Raw genomic sequence first — 17,399 nt, forward strand, 5'->3', positions numbered from 1 at the left:
ATTAGCAAAGGAGGCAGAGATTCTTTACCTTTCACATGCTTAACCGAGGCTCATGGCTGACTATGAGGTGCACTTGTCCACCAGTTCTTTCTGTAACCCATAAACATCCAGTGGCTAGAAAATAGGCTGCGAGGCAGTGATAGAGGCCAAATTGCTTAAGGGAGGGCTGTCCCGAACAAGGTGGTCGACCTAACTTAAGGAAAACGGGAAGCTTTGCCTCAGTTGGATGTCTTATGGTGGTGTATACATGCTCTGTGGCTGAACCATCTATCTAGCTGTGCTAAATTAAGCTTAGTGAACTGTCAGTCTAAAAAAGTAAGTACTATCTGGCTTGAAGTTTTAATAAATTAAAAAAAAAAAAAGCTGGGTGTTAGGCACTGGAACAGGCTCCCTAGGGCAGTGGTCATGGCACTGAGCTGCTGGAGTTCAAGAAGCATCTGGACAATGCTCTCGGGCACTTTTGGGGGTGGTGCTTTGGGGGACTCATGAGTTGCAGTCTTCTTTCAGAGATTGTAAGAACCCTATTAAAGAAGGCATTGCACATTAAGCTTAGGAACATGGTCTTGGAACTGCCTCTCGAGGCTCAGGGGTGGCAGTGAAATTAAGGCAACCCCGGCAGTGCTGCTACTGGCTAGAGGAAAAGGAAGAGATGCCCCTTTGTTATAGGAGCGAGACCGAAGCTGAGTCACTAGAGGGCGACTGAGAAGAATGCTGGTAAGGCCTTTGTCTAGACCGAAGGTACTTGGAGCTGGAATATGATGCCACTTCATTGCCGCTAGCAGTGTCTGCTGACCAAGTTCCTTTTAGCTTAGCTCTGGCAACTGGATAGTGCTGCCCTGGGCTGCCCTTTCTGAGCGGCTGCGGGGCAGTTAAGGTTCCCCTTCCTGCTGTGAAGCAAGCTACTCAGGTTATGTGGCAAGAGTAAAGGCTGTAATAGCAAAAAGAGCAGGGTGTTTTACTTAACTGCGTATTTCAGCTGGGGGAGAGGGGAGAAATAAGCAAAACAGCTGTACAAGAGTTGTTGCATTGTGTGTCAGAAGTCCAACACCCCCTTTTCAACCACTGCTAACAGTACTGCTGCAGCAAATTCAGCAACTAACCTCTGGCCTCAGGGTATTGGGTGCTCATCCTTCACCCCTGGACCTGAGGTCACCCATGTCTGTTCTCAGCGTTCTTCTGGCAGGAACCTTACTCTTACAGCACAGCACATTAATCAACAGTCTAGGGCCTTGAGGTAAACCCTAATATTAGAACTGACTTTCATACTAACAAAGCAACAGACCAAGGGCTGAACTAGGGCTCTTCTATAATAGAGTACTTGTATGTTAAAATATGTTAAGTCTACAGTTGCTTCACAGCACCTTGTTGTAGCTCTCACTGCAAGTGGGAGGGACTTATAGAATCAGTAAGGGTTCCTGAAACCCCTTTTTCTTCAGAGGGGTGGTGACACCAATTTCACCCTCTGCTCTGCAGTTAGGTGAGTTTGGTGTTATTGCACGAACAACAGTCAGGTAGTCAGCTGAATCAAACTTTATTCCAGTGAATTTCTGTACCAACATTACAAAGTTCTTAGGTGAACAATTGATACGCGTGTACAGCTTAGGTAACTAACTATAAAAATTACTGCTTAGTTTGACTCTGAAAGGTAAACTCTCAAAACGCATGCCTCCTTCTGCCACCAGCTTCTTGCTGTAGGTGGGTCTAAAAAATCCTGCTTCTCTTGAAGCCTTAACTTCAGTATTAAAAATTGCAACTGAGCTTTAAAAAATGAAAGCAAAGACCAAAGAAATCTAAGAAATAGATTTCAGTATTCCCAGGCTATGACTTCTGTTCTTAACTTCTCATAACTATTGTAACCACACAGAAATGCAGTATCTCTCTTGGGTAGATCCCTTTAGGAAGGGGAAGGCTGAGGACTTTTGAAGTCCTACTCTGCTACCTGAATTATTTAAACATTTGGCATAAACTCCTTTTTAAAGAATGGGTTATTCACAGTGCTACTGTCCTTAGTGTACCAGGCAGTCAAGGTAAGTCAGCACAACAGGCACCGAAGACTCTTCGGCTGTGTGCTGCTTTTACCTGCCTCTTTCACATGTGCATGAGGAGTGTGTGCTGCACATGAAGACTCACAAAGCAAGAAGGGTTTAGGGAACTGCAGCAACCACCTTTTTCTTTCCTTGAAACAGGCTGTAGCCATGAAGTGGAGTAGCCAGTTTAAGATCACTCTGGCTCCCCTCCAAGAGGCAGTAGCTACTGAGACATTTTCATCCACCTAAAGCTTTTCCCTCTGCCTGGGGGTATGAAACAAGCTGTAACACACCAAACTGAGCTGTTTCAGCTGTGACGTGTCACAGCAACTGTAACTTAAGTTGCTAATTTTGGTGTAGCTCTGATGTTGGTGGGTTAAAGAGCTCTGCTAACCCTGAGGGTAGCTTGTCTGTGCCCTCCCCAAGGGCAGATATGCTACACCACATAGACAGCATCCCTCCGTACAATTCCAGGTCTTATTTATGAATGTTCTTTTGAGACTTGCTTTTTCTTCTCCCAGGACTGGGACTAGGCTGCTGCTTACAAGGCAGAGCATGCTTATATGAAAGTTATACTTCAAGAATGCAGGGAGCAGCTAGAAAAATAGGTGTTATGATATCATTTTTGGCTTATACTAACTGGCCTTATGCTGCATGTTGAATCAAGTAACACGAAGAAGCAGGCATGCCCTCCAGGCCTGACGGTAATATGAATAGTCCATTCACATAAGCAGTTTCCACTCAGCTGAAGAGACCCAGCACGTGGCACATGTGGCAGGACTCCAGCCCAAGTCAGTTCTGCACCCCAGAGACTGTGGCGTCAGTTGTCTTCAAGAACTCAGCTGTAGCTTTCTGTTCTTCTTCAGCTTCCTGTCCTTCAAGCACAGACTTGACCTGGAGCAGGAGCCTGCAAGTTACAGCTTTATACTTGGAAGCAGCAGCTATTTCCAGCAGTTCCTCTTACATTAAGTGTTTAACGTACTCCAGCACTTCTTGGAAGGATTTAGAGAACAATTGTTACAAATGAACTCCTTAAAACCAGTTACTTCGTTTCTTTATCTCAAATAGGGGCATATCTCAGCTCTAGGTCAAGCAGGTGAACACTTCCTACTTCTTTAGGCCCAGTCACAAGGCCAGAGTATGCAGTCAGACACCAACTGCACTGCTCCTGGACAGTCACAGGGCAAAAGGGAGCTAGAAAAGGAGCCTGAACAAGTCACAGCCCCTTCTGCATGTACCATTAAAACCAACATGTTAAGGTGTCTTTTTAGCACCATTACAGGCAGGAAAAGACATTTCTGACATGCAACATACCCAGTGCAGAATCTGCAAGCTGGAGATGATCCTGCTGGTCCAATTCAAGAAGCATGTACACATCTCTATAAAAATCACTTGAATTTAGAAGATTACAAATCCTAAACTGGAAATGAGTTCTTAAAATTAGGTCACTGATCTGGCACTGCTCAGACCACGATGTGATCTAGAGGTTTTTGATCATTTAAAAGGTGGTTCTCCCTTTGCTAAAAGGTGTCAGTAGGAATCTACTTGTTTCATCATAAGTTTCCGGCTGTACTCATAGGCCAGGAACAGCGCCCCGTTGGCCAGGAATGCACGGATCATAGTTGGCTTCAGTCCAGAATACAAGGCAAGCACACCTGGAAATTAAATCAGACCTGGTTAGCAATTTATTAAAATGCCCATCAGCACCAAACGCTCTTCTTTCATCTTTGAAGGCTATTGATGAGGCAGTGCTGCTGCTGAGAGGGGCAGATGCACGCACACAGCTGAACCCTCTGCTGGAGCAGCTAACCAGAGTGCTACTGGATATAGATAGAGGAGTATCTAGAGTTGCAAGCTGAGTTTAGTCTTTTAAGCTTCTAATAAGCACCTGAAGTTATCTCAGGCATGACAGGGTCTTCAGAAGGCTACCTTGCTCACCAGAGGATACAGCTCACAGCAGCTGTACTACAACTGGCAGAACGAAGGGACAGAGCTCCAAAATAGTTGTGTCCAAGTCGAACTCCTTCTCTGACAATTAGCTTCCCCCATAACAGGGCCAGGAGTTGTACCTGCTGCCATTTGTGTTCTTACACCATCTCCTGAAGTGCCTGGTACAGGCCTTTTCCAGAGGAGATGCTTAGGTAGAAGCTCCAAGTTGCCAGTCTAGGTAAGACTCATTTACTAATTTGACTCATTGCTGTCAGCCATATACCAGCTTCTAGAGGTAAAGAGAAATTCTCTAGAAAACTTTACTGGTTCCTTCAATGTTTGTGTATAGGTTTGGTCACAGGTAATGGAATCCATTCGTTTGTCTGCTTTTAATGCTTACTAAGCTTTTGTTAGCCTTAAGTGATGTCTCCTGAACCAAAAGATATGGCACAATGCAGCATGTCTCAGTTTCTGGATTCCAAGACTTCCAAACTACAAGCGTCATCACTATTTCTATTAGAAACTGTCAGTCTCTAACACACCATCAATGGACAAGATTTCTTAAGGAGTTCTTGGTACCAGAGGAAATGGGTTTGGAACTGGAGCCCATCAGATTCACTTGCTATCCTGCATCCTCACCTTCAGTTCTCACAACAGTTACAAATGTTCCCATAAAGCCCGTCTGCTTCCCAGCCATGGAGAGAACCTGAATTCTAGATTTAACACAGTCCACGGGATACACAGCGATCCACAGACAGCTGCCTCCAAAACCTCCACTTAGCAGCAAGGGAATGGGACCTAAGATTAAGAAACAAGATTTTAGGCACACCACAAACCATTCACCAACATAAATATCAAGTTATTCCTGCAGAAGTCAAAGAGAAGGCAGAGGGACTTGCTTATGACAAAAGAGCAATTTCTGCTTCCCCACAAACTTTAAGTTAATTTTAAGCCACTGCTAAGTTGCAGGTCTAGCCAAAAGCTCAAAGGTTATAAGGAGTGCCCTGTAGTTTATTGGCCATGCTAAGAAAGCACAACTCAGAGCTATATTTTGACTGCGTTAACTAAATTAACTTTACCCCTTTCACACTTATAACCACTTCCCAGTGCTAATTATGAAACAGTTTAGAGTAATGTTACAGTGATGCTGATCAATGCTACAGTGATCAGAGTGATTTTTTTTGTTACAGTGAAATTTGCAATCGTTCATTTTTCATGATGTGTTTTTCATTTTGTGTTTCAGTTCAGATTGTTATAGATGTTTTGCAAAAACAAGAGTTTAGAATACATGCAGCTGACATACTAGCTCCCAGCAAGACAAAGTAGCATTGTTCAGTCTTTCAGAAGGGGACAAGCGATCTTTATTCTGGCATCTCCTCCTTTTTAAAGGTCTAATGTTCAGCCTCAGTGTTCTCTTATCATTATAATGACATCTAACGGTCAGCATGCATTCGTACACCATTCAAGGTGATAAAGACTCAAATATCGCTCCAAACAGCTGCTGAAATAGTTCAGAGATGTTACTGCAACGTCAGATATTTAATGAGTTTTGTAATGCTACTGCTAGCTCACTGTATTTGTTTTCTGTTTACAATATATCCTGCTCCATTAGAAAGCGATGACCTCTAATTAATTACTGTGTATATACAAAGTGCAGATCTTTGTATTCTGTACGCCCAGTTCCTTTTGTTTTAAATGTGTTTTACATCTGCTGTGCATCATCAGCATAGCTTCAAGGGAATGTGCCCCCCTCCCTCATGTACACCATTACAGTCCGCTAGAATCCACCTGGAAGAAGGGCACCGTACCTAATTCATCTTTTGATCTCCCAGAGGCAAAGAACGTCCGGCTCAGTTCATACCCTCCAAAGAAGAAGAAATATCCCGGGACTTCCCGCAGCAAAGTGCTTGACAGGCCACGGTAAAATCCAAGGGGACCATCCTTTTGGATAACACTCTTCACTACTGACCAAACTGTGCTGGTAGAGAGGTTGACCCAGTTAGTGATGCTCAACAGGGAAGGTTACAGAACAACGAGCTACTGGGTTACAATTCAGTTAGACCAGTGTGTAGAGAGCAGGACTCAAGCGAAAATCTGAACAAGATCCTGCCTGAGCCTGTCTGTCACTGGCATCCACTTTTATTAGTGCCTGAGGGCTCTCCAGGCATGTGCCCCATCACAGCTCTTCTCTGGCTAACAACAAGTGTGGCACTGCTGAGCCAGCACAGAATTAAAAATAATAGAAACACATGCAAGGGATTCAGAGGTAAGGGACAGGAACTATACTTACTTGTGCCCCTGCACTATCTTTCCTGACAGCTGCATTTCATGCATGGCCTGCAGCCGGCACTTCACCAGCTCCGTGGGGCAGAGGACCAGGGTGGCGAAGGCGGAGGCGAAGGAGCCTGCAGCGGCGTTCTGCAGATCACTGCAAGAGAGAAACTGCAGAGGGTATTTGGGCACTGGCCTTCGGCGCAGCAGGGCCGCTGCACCAGCGATCAGCTTCTTGAACCTGTACCACAAGAATTATCAAACCGAAGGACAGTCCTAGGGGAAAGGCTCTCAAGAGGAAGGGCAGCTTCTTGAACCAGGGAGATGAAGGACATAGCTCATCCCATTTCACGTTCAACTCATACGCATCCTTTTGACACCCGAAAATATATGTATTGCAACCTTTACCTTTTTTTTTTTTTTTGCTGTGTTACCGATTGCAGCAGAATAAACACAAACAAACCTTCCCCTTCGTAGCTTTATAAAAGCTTCCATACACTTTTGCTTTGGGGGACCGATTACTACTGCAAAGAGCAATAATTGCCTGATGTAGTTCACGCTCTTCTCAAGCACACCTTAGGAGTAATAACAAAGGTTTTCAGTGGGAGGTGGTAGGAGTCTGAGACTAAGGCACACTGGACCACTGTAATTCACCACTATTAGACGTGTGCCATGAATGCAACCCACGTGAACTAGGGATAGTGCAGACACAGATGACATCCCTGAACAAGACAGCAGTGTGATCTGCGTTAATCCTCAGCATTACAAACTGGGGCTTTCTGTGGTGACCTTACACATATTGCAAACACACACCTACAGCAGAGATTAAACCTACAACTTTTCACCTCGCAGTAGCACCATGAAACTTAAGTGGTGACATGAAACAAGCCTTGTGACATGTTCAGATACTGCAGTGAAAGAACTGTCAAGCTGGAAGAAAATCAATAACCGTCTGTAGAGCAGCAACTGAGTAAATATGAAATGGCAACACCGATTACACAATCCTCCTGCAGCACACACAGCTTGGTGTAACCGGGATCTGAGATGCACTAAAACTCAAGACAGAGTAAGGCAGAGTTAAAAATACAGTATATGGCTGAGACCTGCAGTCGTTAAGTGACGAGCAAGGTAATAAGGTTACACACTGAGGAATTGGGGTAACAAAGTATGGGAAAGGTGCCTTCCAGCTATGTGCTGGAGGGTACACAGAATCTTTTCTCCTTCAAGGAGAAAAAAAAAACAGATGCTATCAGACTTAACAGAGAGTTCTGACAGAGGTAGAGACCTAGAACTAGACTTCACCATAATACAAATCTCTTCTACTTTTGCCTGTCTTGATATTTAATTCTACATCCAACAGTTTAACTAGGCCTGCCGTTTAGGCTTTGGTCTTTAATGTATCAAACCTCATTGCACAAGTGATGAGCCTTGAATCCTGTTCAAGTTCCCTCTCAACTCGAGTGAGTAATTCAGTATTTTTCTGGGTGGGAAAGTTTTGACCACGCAGCATGGGAGCAAGAATCGTCCACTCTTAGCACCGCTGCTTCATCTATAAAGGCATTTATCCTGTTTTTCAAAGAAAGTAATCTGCTTAAGATGACCAGTCACGTACTGAAGAAGTCAAATTGAGGTGAACAAGGATAATAGTCCGCTCAGTTTAGACTTTGGCATGGGATGAGATCAGTTTGGTTGGGCTAAATGGGCATTAAAAGAAAAGGAATTTAGCACTTCCCTGTCCTTTGGGTGGTCTCAGGTTAGACTTTGGCATGGAATGAAATCAGTTTGATCGGATTAAATGGACATCAAAAGAAGTGGAATTTAGCACTTTTCTTCCTATTTGTTTTCTTTTTGACTTGCGCACCAGTGGCATTTATTCCTTCAACTGGAAAAACTGTTGTTTTGCAACTGTCCTTGGAACTGTTTTGTAAGGCTTCACACGCTGACCCTAAACACAAGGAGACAGACCTATTTCCAAGCCAAATTCATTTGAACACATTACTGGAAATGTAACCAAAAGCAAAACCAGGCTAATGTAGCAATTGCTTAGATAATGATAATGAAAATGGTCAGGTTCACCTCAGTTTGCGGCTTCACACCTTTCTGCTTTGGGGTCAAACAGCACAATGGTTTTTAAAACAGCAGAGGCAATGAAGGTAGTGATAGTTCTTGCCACATCTGGAGGATAGCCACCTCATTTTTTTCCCCTCTCTACAGCATACTACAAGTGTTTTTGGCTCTTCCAAAATGAGAACGGGTGGTGATGTCTTGGACAGACCACACGTACTCAGGTCATGACTGCAAGCCATGTCAACTCAATTCTCTTATAGATGTGCCTCATAAGGTGCCCCCAAAACAGTCCAGATGAAGACAGCAGCACCAAGGGAAACATCTTTCAAACAAACTTAAATCCTTTAGTGTTTTGTCCTAAAACAGCCCTAGGCAGAGTTGCAATCATACTATTTGTTCTCCAGTCAACAACACACCACACAGCCACCCTGGATGTGACAAACGCCAGCACCTGGCCAAGGTAACAAGGGGTGTATGTCAGAATGTCAGAGACACCTGCAATTGCCACAATTTCAAGTTACACTTTAATTCTGTACCTACTCTGAAGATGTGGAACAGCACACTGAAATATGTTACTTGAAGGTTTTCTGCACTACTTCCACCCTAATGCTGTCTCTCCATTAGAGCGTCTCAAGAGAAGATCCTAGGAGCATTCCAAGTCTGTGGGCTACTTCCCACAGGGCCCACAAGGGATGGTTAAGAAAAGCAGCTGTCTGTATGCCCACCTCCTACATCTCAGTGGGTAGGAAGAGATAATGGGTCTGTAACCTAAGGAAGCAGAAAATCCCTAACTTAAGAAACCAATCAAAAATGTAGTAACAATTCTGTCTCAGCTGGGAGGTTTCAAGTGACAGAAAACAGTGAACGAGAATACAACTAGAAATTAATGTTTCTTCATCACCTCCTATTTTCTCATGCCAGGTGTCAATATTAAGATACAGCACATCTTAACATATGACAGCAGAGAACACTGTGTGCAATGCCACTTTTAGATACCTGCCTCACACTCAGGTAGCTATCCATATCGTATCAGAGATCTAAACAGAAATCACGTCCTCCCCAGCCATTTCCATTTGAAGGTGGACGCAACAAAAGACAGAACAAAGCCATTAACAAAAAGCTGAATGAGGTTCAGCCTGCCCCAAAAGACACACCTTGAGACATGCACAGCAGTAAGGCACGCTAACTGCTGGATCATTGCCAGGTGAGAGTGAAGCACCTGGAGAAAAGCCATCCTAGCTAGAAGGAGACTAGGATCATCATGTCGGTGCATAAACCCACGGCTTGGTCACACCTTGAACACTCTGAGCTCAGGAGACCTGAGCTGTGCAAAACCCAGACGCGTTAGTATTACAGGAGCTCCAGAGAAAGGCAGGTAGGACAAGTAGAGGAACAGCCCTGAGCTGTTGTCTCGCTAGGAGGGCTGGGATCCTTCCACCTAGGAAAAGACTTGGGTGGGGAGGAGAGGCACAGAACAGAGATCTACAAGATTCCAAGTGATACGGAGACAGTGGCTAAGGACCAGCTATTCCCTGTCTCTTCCAGTTACAGAATTAATAACTATCACCTGCAGAACTCCCTGCCAAACTGCAGGACCTTACAAGGATTCAAGGGGAGAGTGGACAAGTGCTTCAAGAGATCCAAAGTCACTGATAAAAAAAAATAAAATAAGAAAATCACACCAAGATCAAGAAATCCTCTGAACTAAGAACACGAGCTGGCAGAGGACTCAGGATTTAATACTTCCCCTCTTGTCTCGGCCTTTAGGTAACCACTTATTGCCAGTGCTGTGGACAACACGCTGTGCTGAAGGGATCCTCTGGTCTAAAGATCATTATGTTTGAGCCTTTGAAACTCAAAGAAAACAAACAATACAAAAAGCAGCCTCCTTTCCTCCTAGCACACATCCCTGTAAGAGGGACCATTCCCTACCCTACAAAGGCAGGACAACCTAGGCAACTCAGTCCCTCTGGTAAAGTGCTGCAGGTCTTCAGCATTTCAATTAAGTTGTGACCATTTAAACTAGCCAACCGCAGTGACAGCTAGCTGGCCACATCCTAGCATGAAGATCCATACTCCAAAACATACCACACTGCATATTGGTGGAGAGGGGCCTGGGACACCGACTGCACCTGAGGAGTATTTACTAGTAGCAGTTGCACAATTTCCCCCCCCCAACCCCCATTTGTTTTAAACACAAAAGAGATTTTGGTTACTAACCTGAGCTTTGTTTTCCTGTCTACTCCAACAATTTTTCTCACAATTTGTTGGCAGAACCCGTAGCACATGAACAGGACGGAGTTCTCTGCGATGTTGGCTACCAGTGCTGGCGAGGTCCCCTTGTAGAAGCCTCGAAACCCCACTTGTTTGTAGGTTTTCACAAAGCAGTCGACAATCCCTTTGTACATGTCAGGGAACGTCTGCATCTTCACCTTCGCTGTGTCGAAGGGCTGGCCAGTCACCACACATGCTGTTCCACCTGTGCAGGCAGCGGGAGTTAAGAGGATGACTGAAAGTTATCACAACTGAAGGGTCTATACACAAACATTAATATTAGGAAAGCCATGCGGAAAGCAAAGACGAATCAACTCTCTGCAGGAAGAGACAACTGCACTAAATTCAGCACAATAGCATCTATTGTCAGTGGTGACTTCGGTTGCCCAAAGGAAAAAAATCGTGCTTAAAAGCAGTAAGAGCTAAATTTTCATTAAGCATTTCTTCACCTTAATAAAAGTGAGAATTCAAATTAATCAGTTCACTTATATGAGTACTCAATTAGAGGTATTCCTTGGCAATCATGTCATTTGCAATGAGTTAAATCATGTTTTCACTTGCTCATTAAAGCAGTGGTGATACCCTTCAATTCTACGATCCAGCAATAACAAAACTGAATGATTTGTAATCAGGTGAGAGACACATCCAGGACAAGAGGAAAACCGCTGAGAGAGTGCTAAAACTGATAACACATTATAAATTGATAACCACAGATACAAATCCTTCACTTCAATAGTCTGGATGACTCTTATTTACACTTATTCCCACATACTGGAACAGCATAGGAGAAGTTTAAAAGGGCAAGAGGACAATTTCGTAACCCGTTATCTTTTCCAAACTGAATTGCAAGGTCAATACCCTAAAAACCTGTGAGATACTTCTATTGGTGTTGTCAATAACCTCTTTGCCCACAGTGTAATACTCTTCCATGAAATCTAACTCAATTCAGTGGTTTGCAGAAAGAGTTAGATACACTATTTCTGTAAGAAATATCAGCGTACACTGACAGCAATCTGTTGGGAACTAACACCTAAGAAGAAGCATACGACAGGCGAGTGTTGTATGGTTTTGTTTTTAAAAAGAGAAGAACCATCCTAAAACTGATCTTTCAACAACACACTGTAGGCATGCAAATGCCTTGAAGAGGACAAGATAACAGGATGCTGTTTTTTCATTTATGTAACAGAAATAACCATCTGTAAATCCAGATAATGTAAAAAAAAAGAAATACAAAGAAATGTATGTATCCAATTAGGATTAGTTAACTTTCTTCTAAGATGAAGAGTTAAGCAAATGCTTGTTTAACCACAGTGATTCTTATTTGATTTTACTTGTAGCAAACGCATTTGTTGGTACTCTGCAAAGAGATACTTCAGGTCTTCAAAAAGAATTCAGGAACCTAGCTCCCATAAAACTTGATTCTCAACGAGATGGATCATTAAAAGTTTAAAAGCGAGTCATACAAGAAGGCATGAAGAGCTACTTGCTCTGGAAGGAATAATGAGGAGAGATGTAGCTGGCTCAGGGCAGTAATGGTCACGTAAGCCTCAGATGAAAAACAGAGCAGAGCTCTGTAAAGACACAGCAAATGCTACTTCCAGGGAAGTCAGGTAGATAGGAACCTTCAGAACAAGTGTTAGGTTCCTGTGTAAAGGCAGACCTAAAATATCTCATGTAGTAAAATAATGGCTGTTGGAAGAAGTGCAAGACAAGCAGTAATGGCCTTGGGCATCCAAAGCTCAAGAAAATTGGGAGTTGATTGAAGAACTGTTCTAAATAGAACAAGTGCTCTTCTTACAGCACCTCTAGAGGGGGCACAGGAAGCTTAGTAAAGTACAGCAACCAACTTTGTAAGCCTCAAGGTAAAAACTAAAAGTCCTGGTTAGTATCTCAAACATTAAGGGGAAAAATTCTTCCAGACAGAAGTAGAAATTTTATGACACTAAACAAGCCAAAAACAACCCTGCTTGAAAGTTTGGACAAGTGTAGTTCTAACAGTAACGCTAGCGTGGTGGGAAAGAGTCCTGTTTAAGGAAGCGATCAGAGGTTGCTAAGATCCTAGGCAAAGGACTACGACCCACAGGCAGTTAAATGACTTATTTATTCTTGGTCAGAATTTACTTGTCCCAATATGGCATTACTTATCTGCTCATCGAGACTGTATCTGGAGAGGAAGGTAAAACCAGGTTATGCATGTGCTGAGGAACAAGCTGTTTGCGTAGTTGTATACACTTCCTAAAGGGCACGGAGACACAAGAATAACACAGCACCAGGCACTACCAATAAACATAACCAATACGGAACAAGTATGTGGAGAGAACATGGAAAATAAATACTACAGGAACAGTAAAACCACTGATTACAACAGAAGTAGCAAAGAAAACCAAAGAACAAGAACAATGGTTTGGGAACAATGAAGTCACACCTAAAAAGGTCTGAATTCCACCACCCTATTTGAAGTAAGGGGAACTATATCAGAACAGAAAATGGCACAGTAAGTTTTAAGATTCTCTGATCTCTACTGCCAAAAAAAAAAACAGGCAAATCTGCATGCAGTTTACCTGAATGAGTATCACCAAGCAATGGATTTCTAAGCTAGTTTTCAGCTCTTGCAGTAGCCAAGAAAGGACACTAAGGCTTCAACTCAGAAAGTCAGACTTCTCCACTGCCCTGGATGCTAAGAACAGCATTCCTAAACTGATGTACTGAGAGGGAAAGTAATCACATCTCCCATTTAAGAACCAAGGAACACCAGCAAAACGGTCAGGAACTGCTCAAGCGTTAAGCTGTTATTTTGCAAAACAGAGCAGATATTAGCTACTTATTTTTTTTTTTTTAAAAAAGACCTTTCCTCACCCCCCAAAAAATGGGGATGAACAGATTAACAGAAATAGATTTTCTTGAGGGAATGAAGAAATAACAGCAGAAGCACTTCTTTCCTCGCAGGGATGCAGGGTGTTGTCTAGTCAATGGCATTACGCCACAGCTAACAAAGCAAGCATTCATTGGGCAAAATATGCTGGAAGACCAAATGCTTTATGAAGGTGCCACACTGGATTTGGATTGCCTGCCACCCTTCGCTTTCTCACTGCACTAAGGTTAATTCCACTCTGACAAATGACCTCCGATAACTAGCCTTGAATGCACTTAACACCATGAACGCTGTCATAAAAGGACTGACTGTAACAGCTATTTTAAGGGCAAGAAAAAAAAATCAATTTGTTTAAACCTGTTACAACAGTACATTAGATGAACCCCTCCTGCAACCTTTTCAGGACAAACGTTGGCAAATTAACTGTTCCATCCCAAACGTTTAATCTCTTCTGGACATCACGTAAGCTTCTACAATAAACTGTAAGTAGTACCTCCATAACTAAGCCTGCCCTCAAGACAAAAGCTTTGCTAGTGCTTCCACATAGCTTTTTCAACCCTCCTCCTTCCCCCTGAAATGAAGCTTAGAATCTCAGGAAGACCCCTTTGCCCTGGCAATTACGAACTCGTTCATCCCTTGGCCGTATAAATTACCAGTATGGCAGTATCAGTGAGACATTGCAACTACTTCCACTGGCTGCGGTCACCTGCTTCACCCCCATATCCTTAAGATACAGAAAGTGATATTTTCCCCAGTTCTCTAAGCCATGGGAATTTGCTTTTAAACAATTCAAGGTATTAAAATTGTCCCTCGGAAGTTTAGTACAATTAAGCATTACCTGCAGCTCCTGCTGTGAGGTCAATAGCAGCCTGAAGAGCAGAGTTGATCCTCATGCTTCACACTTGTTTATTGGTTACTACAGAATGAAAAGTCTCTTGTTTCCTGGAAGATGTCAATGTATTTTCCTCCTGAGGGAAAAAGAGGACAAAGCATACACAATTTACAACAATAACTGACAGGCAAAAACATCACGTGTATGCTTTCACTTCCATTCAACTTGTTTCAAAGCAGCTAGTAACAGAAAATACTTGCCCCCAGAACTAAACTGAGATGTAACATACCTGTGTTTTGACTAGTTCTGACACATTAGGCAAACCCTCTGAAGTATTACTGCATAGCTTCAGTTTATCTGAGCTTTCCAGTCTCTGATTTCATGTGAGAGATCCAGAAAGACTAAAGAGTACCTCCAGGGAACACTGTTGAATATTACCTTCCTATTGATTACAGAAACAGCGTCTCCAACAGGTGTGCAAGGCTAGCTGGCAGGAATATTTCCCCCTCTGTCTCAGCTTCCCACCTATAAAACAAAATAAAGAACTGTCTCCTCATGGTGAACACAAGCCCAGAAAATTATATTCGTCATCACGCAGGATACAGGCATGTTAAGTATTTCTATGTGGCTCTGAGAAGATATGAATAGAAAAAAAATGAGTACGAACACTTAGAATTGTGTCTGGCTGTCATGTTCCTAGTGCAAGTCCCTATGCAGCAGCATATTATAAAGTAAAATAAGAAATATACCTCATCTTTTAGGAAGGCAGCAGGAAAGCAGAAATACAAAGGCAACGGTTTCAAATAAAACATTCAAAAGAATTCTGTTTTCAAGTTTGCAGCGAGGTAATTTCATGGGGTGAGCTGTTAAGACAAGCTTGCTCATTTGGAGTAATTTGGAGTAAGAACACTGAGCCAAAGAGCTCCCACTGTCTCAGAACCATGTTGCTGAGCTAGACACTTGGCTGGCAGTGCTGTCAAAAAAGCTGCACGGGTCTTAAAAAACCTCACACACGAATCAGTGCCTCTTTGGCTCTGAAGCTCGTTTTCAAGCAGAGTAAATCAGGGAACAGTATTTTCTATTCTTATACCCACTGCAATCCTTCTTTTGAAGCCTGCTGCCTCCCAAAACATATTTTTGAGTAATATGAACTGGAAACATAACTTCCAGTAGGTCACATTGGAAGAATACTAAGAAGAGAGTCTATGAACCACATTCTTTTTACAACTTTTATGTTACAAGCACAGGCACTTGCTTACAAGCAGGAACAGGCCTGCATACAAGCAAAGCTTTAAGAAAGCCCATCTCTGAACAAGGTTATTATTCACGAGCTTCAAGAAAACAGTAGGCCAAATACTGTCAGTCAATTTCACGCCTGACCTGTTTAGGTATGTTGCATGAATCAATGAAATAGGTTAAAAAAACAACAGTAGTCTTTTAATAAATTACACTAATGCTTGCTATTTCTGAATTGCCATTACAGGTTTGAACCGTTTCACTGCTAACAACACAGTAAGCTTGATGTTATTACAGAATCAGAAGAGGCACCTGGACCATGTTACCCCTCACTATCCTATACACCTCATTAGTGTTCATGTAGCACTCTGCAGTTTTGCTTCTCATTTAGAAGGAACAGAAGAAAGAACAATCTTCAAGACGGCCTCTGAATGAATGGACTTCACAGAGAGCAACAATTGCCTGCCTTCAGTAACATGCATACCGCTTGCATCATACCGAGTGCTTATCAGCTTGTGCCAGCCCCCAAAGTGAGCACATGCCAAATCACCCACAGATACCCACCAAAAGCTTCTCAGCAAGAGGAAAAACAAAGATGCATATAAAAGTGTAGAAGTTTCAAGAGTCAAGTAATTTTACTCTCCTGATCCTTAAGAGCACACTGGCACTTTCGGAAGACTTGCAACTTAGTCAAAACTACTGTCATTAGACATGTACATACCTCCTCTCCAGGGAAGTCCTCTTTGTAACAACACTATCGGATTCAAAATTGTGTGTAGGTATTGTGAGGTAACAACTGCTCTGTTACTTCTAAAGCAAAACCAAACCTCAAACCTGGAAACACAGAAGTATCAGTAAGCTTAACTGGTCCTGCAGAGTCTTCCACCCACAGCCCCGGATGCATTCCGCACAGATGACTTCTCCACACGCTAAGCAAATAAGACCACGAGGCAGCACCGCTCCTTTCAGTGAAGGCAGGCCGTAATTCTACTCCCTCAAGGTCACCGCAGGCCAGCACCACGTGCGGCAGAGTTACACCAGGTCTGGGCCGTGACAGGCTGTGGTGTGCGCTCCTCGCCACCACAGAAACGCACTTTTTAGTAGCTAGACTGGCTACTCCACAGAGAAACGCACTTTTCAGTAGCCAGACCGCCAGCTCCGAAGCAGGCGGAGCAGCCCTGCAGCTTTAGGCACGTAGGAATCAGGCGGCGATTGAGGTAGCCCCGTTTCCCCGCGGCTCCCGCTCGCTCTGACGAGGAAAGGCCAGGCGCGCCTGCAGCGGGGCGCACCGCCAGGTCCCGCCGGGGGATGCGAGCCCCGCGCCCGCCGCCGCTCCGCCGCCCGTCCCCTTCCGACGGAGCCGCAGCGCCCGAACCGGGCCAAGCCCGGGGCCTTCGAAAGCCGTGTAGACCCGGTGCCGACCCGGTACCCAACCGGTTCCCACCCGGGGACCCCTCCGCGGCCCGCTCCGTGCCTTCTTCTCCCTCCCAGGCCGCCGCCGCCGCCGCCACCACCGTGCTCCCCCCGCTCCGAGGCGAACCCAGCTCCCAGCGGCCGCCACTCACCGCAGCACGCCCCGGCGGCCCCCCGCTGCCCCTGGCCCTATAAAGGCGGCCGGGGGAAGGCGGCGCGGGCCCCCGCGGCCCCGGGGAAGCGGTGGGCGGGCTGCGGGGCCGGGCCGGGCCGGGCCGGGCTCGGGAGGCGGCGGCGGCGGCGGCCTGGGGTGCCCCTGGCGGAGGGGAGGCGGCGTGCGGCTTTCCCCGCCGCCTCCCTGCGGTTCTGCCTCGTGCACCGCTTGGGGATGGGGTTTTGGGGTCCCTTGGGAAGAGCAGGTAGCAGGAGGCGGTGTGTGTGCATCCCGCTGTGCCCAAGGGGGAGGCTGTAGCGGCCG

The 17,399-nt window shown here is 44.6% G+C and overlaps 1 protein-coding gene across 4 annotated transcripts; it reads right to left on the bottom strand.

Moving 5' to 3' along the window:
- Window positions 1-1,515: 1,515 nt before the first annotated feature.
- SLC25A15 (solute carrier family 25 member 15) lies at window positions 1,516-17,197 on the bottom strand. Of its 4 annotated transcripts, none has more exons than XM_040543133.1 (9): window positions 17,074-17,197; window positions 16,230-16,342; window positions 14,711-14,797; window positions 14,279-14,408; window positions 10,515-10,773; window positions 6,247-6,384; window positions 5,765-5,934; window positions 4,596-4,754; window positions 1,516-3,682 (listed from the first exon to the last, which is right to left on the bottom strand). In XM_040543133.1, exons 4-9 carry the CDS (start codon window positions 14,331-14,333, stop codon window positions 3,558-3,560), a joined length of 906 nt encoding a protein of 301 aa, XP_040399067.1. In that variant the 5' UTR covers window positions 14,334-14,408; window positions 14,711-14,797; window positions 16,230-16,342; window positions 17,074-17,197; the 3' UTR covers window positions 1,516-3,557. The 4 variants fall into 4 exon arrangements, with proteins under 4 accessions (XP_040399067.1, XP_040399080.1, XP_040399073.1 ...); XM_040543146.1 differs by lacking the exon at window positions 17,074-17,197 and adding an exon at window positions 16,953-16,970; XM_040543139.1 differs by lacking the exon at window positions 14,711-14,797 and having other exon boundaries at window positions 17,074-17,188.
- Between the last annotated feature and the right edge of the window lie 202 nt (window positions 17,198-17,399).

Source organism: Cygnus olor, chromosome 1, assembly GCF_009769625.2.
Source record: "Cygnus olor isolate bCygOlo1 chromosome 1, bCygOlo1.pri.v2, whole genome shotgun sequence".
In the NCBI taxonomy this organism is placed as follows: domain Eukaryota; kingdom Metazoa; phylum Chordata; class Aves; order Anseriformes; family Anatidae; genus Cygnus; species Cygnus olor.

Coding starts and splice junctions, on each gene's coding strand:
- SLC25A15 (XM_040543133.1), bottom strand. CDS start 14,333: ATGAGGATCAACTCTGCTCTTCAGGCTGCTATTGACCTCACAGCAGGA. Junction 10,774..14,278: donor CCTCACAGCAGGAGCTGCAG/GTAATGCTTAAT, acceptor CTGCCTGCACAG/GTGGAACAGCATGTGTGGTG. Junction 6,385..10,514: donor GACAGGAAAACAAAGCTCAG/GTTAGTAACCAA, acceptor TCTCTCTTGCAG/TGATCTGCAGAACGCCGCTG.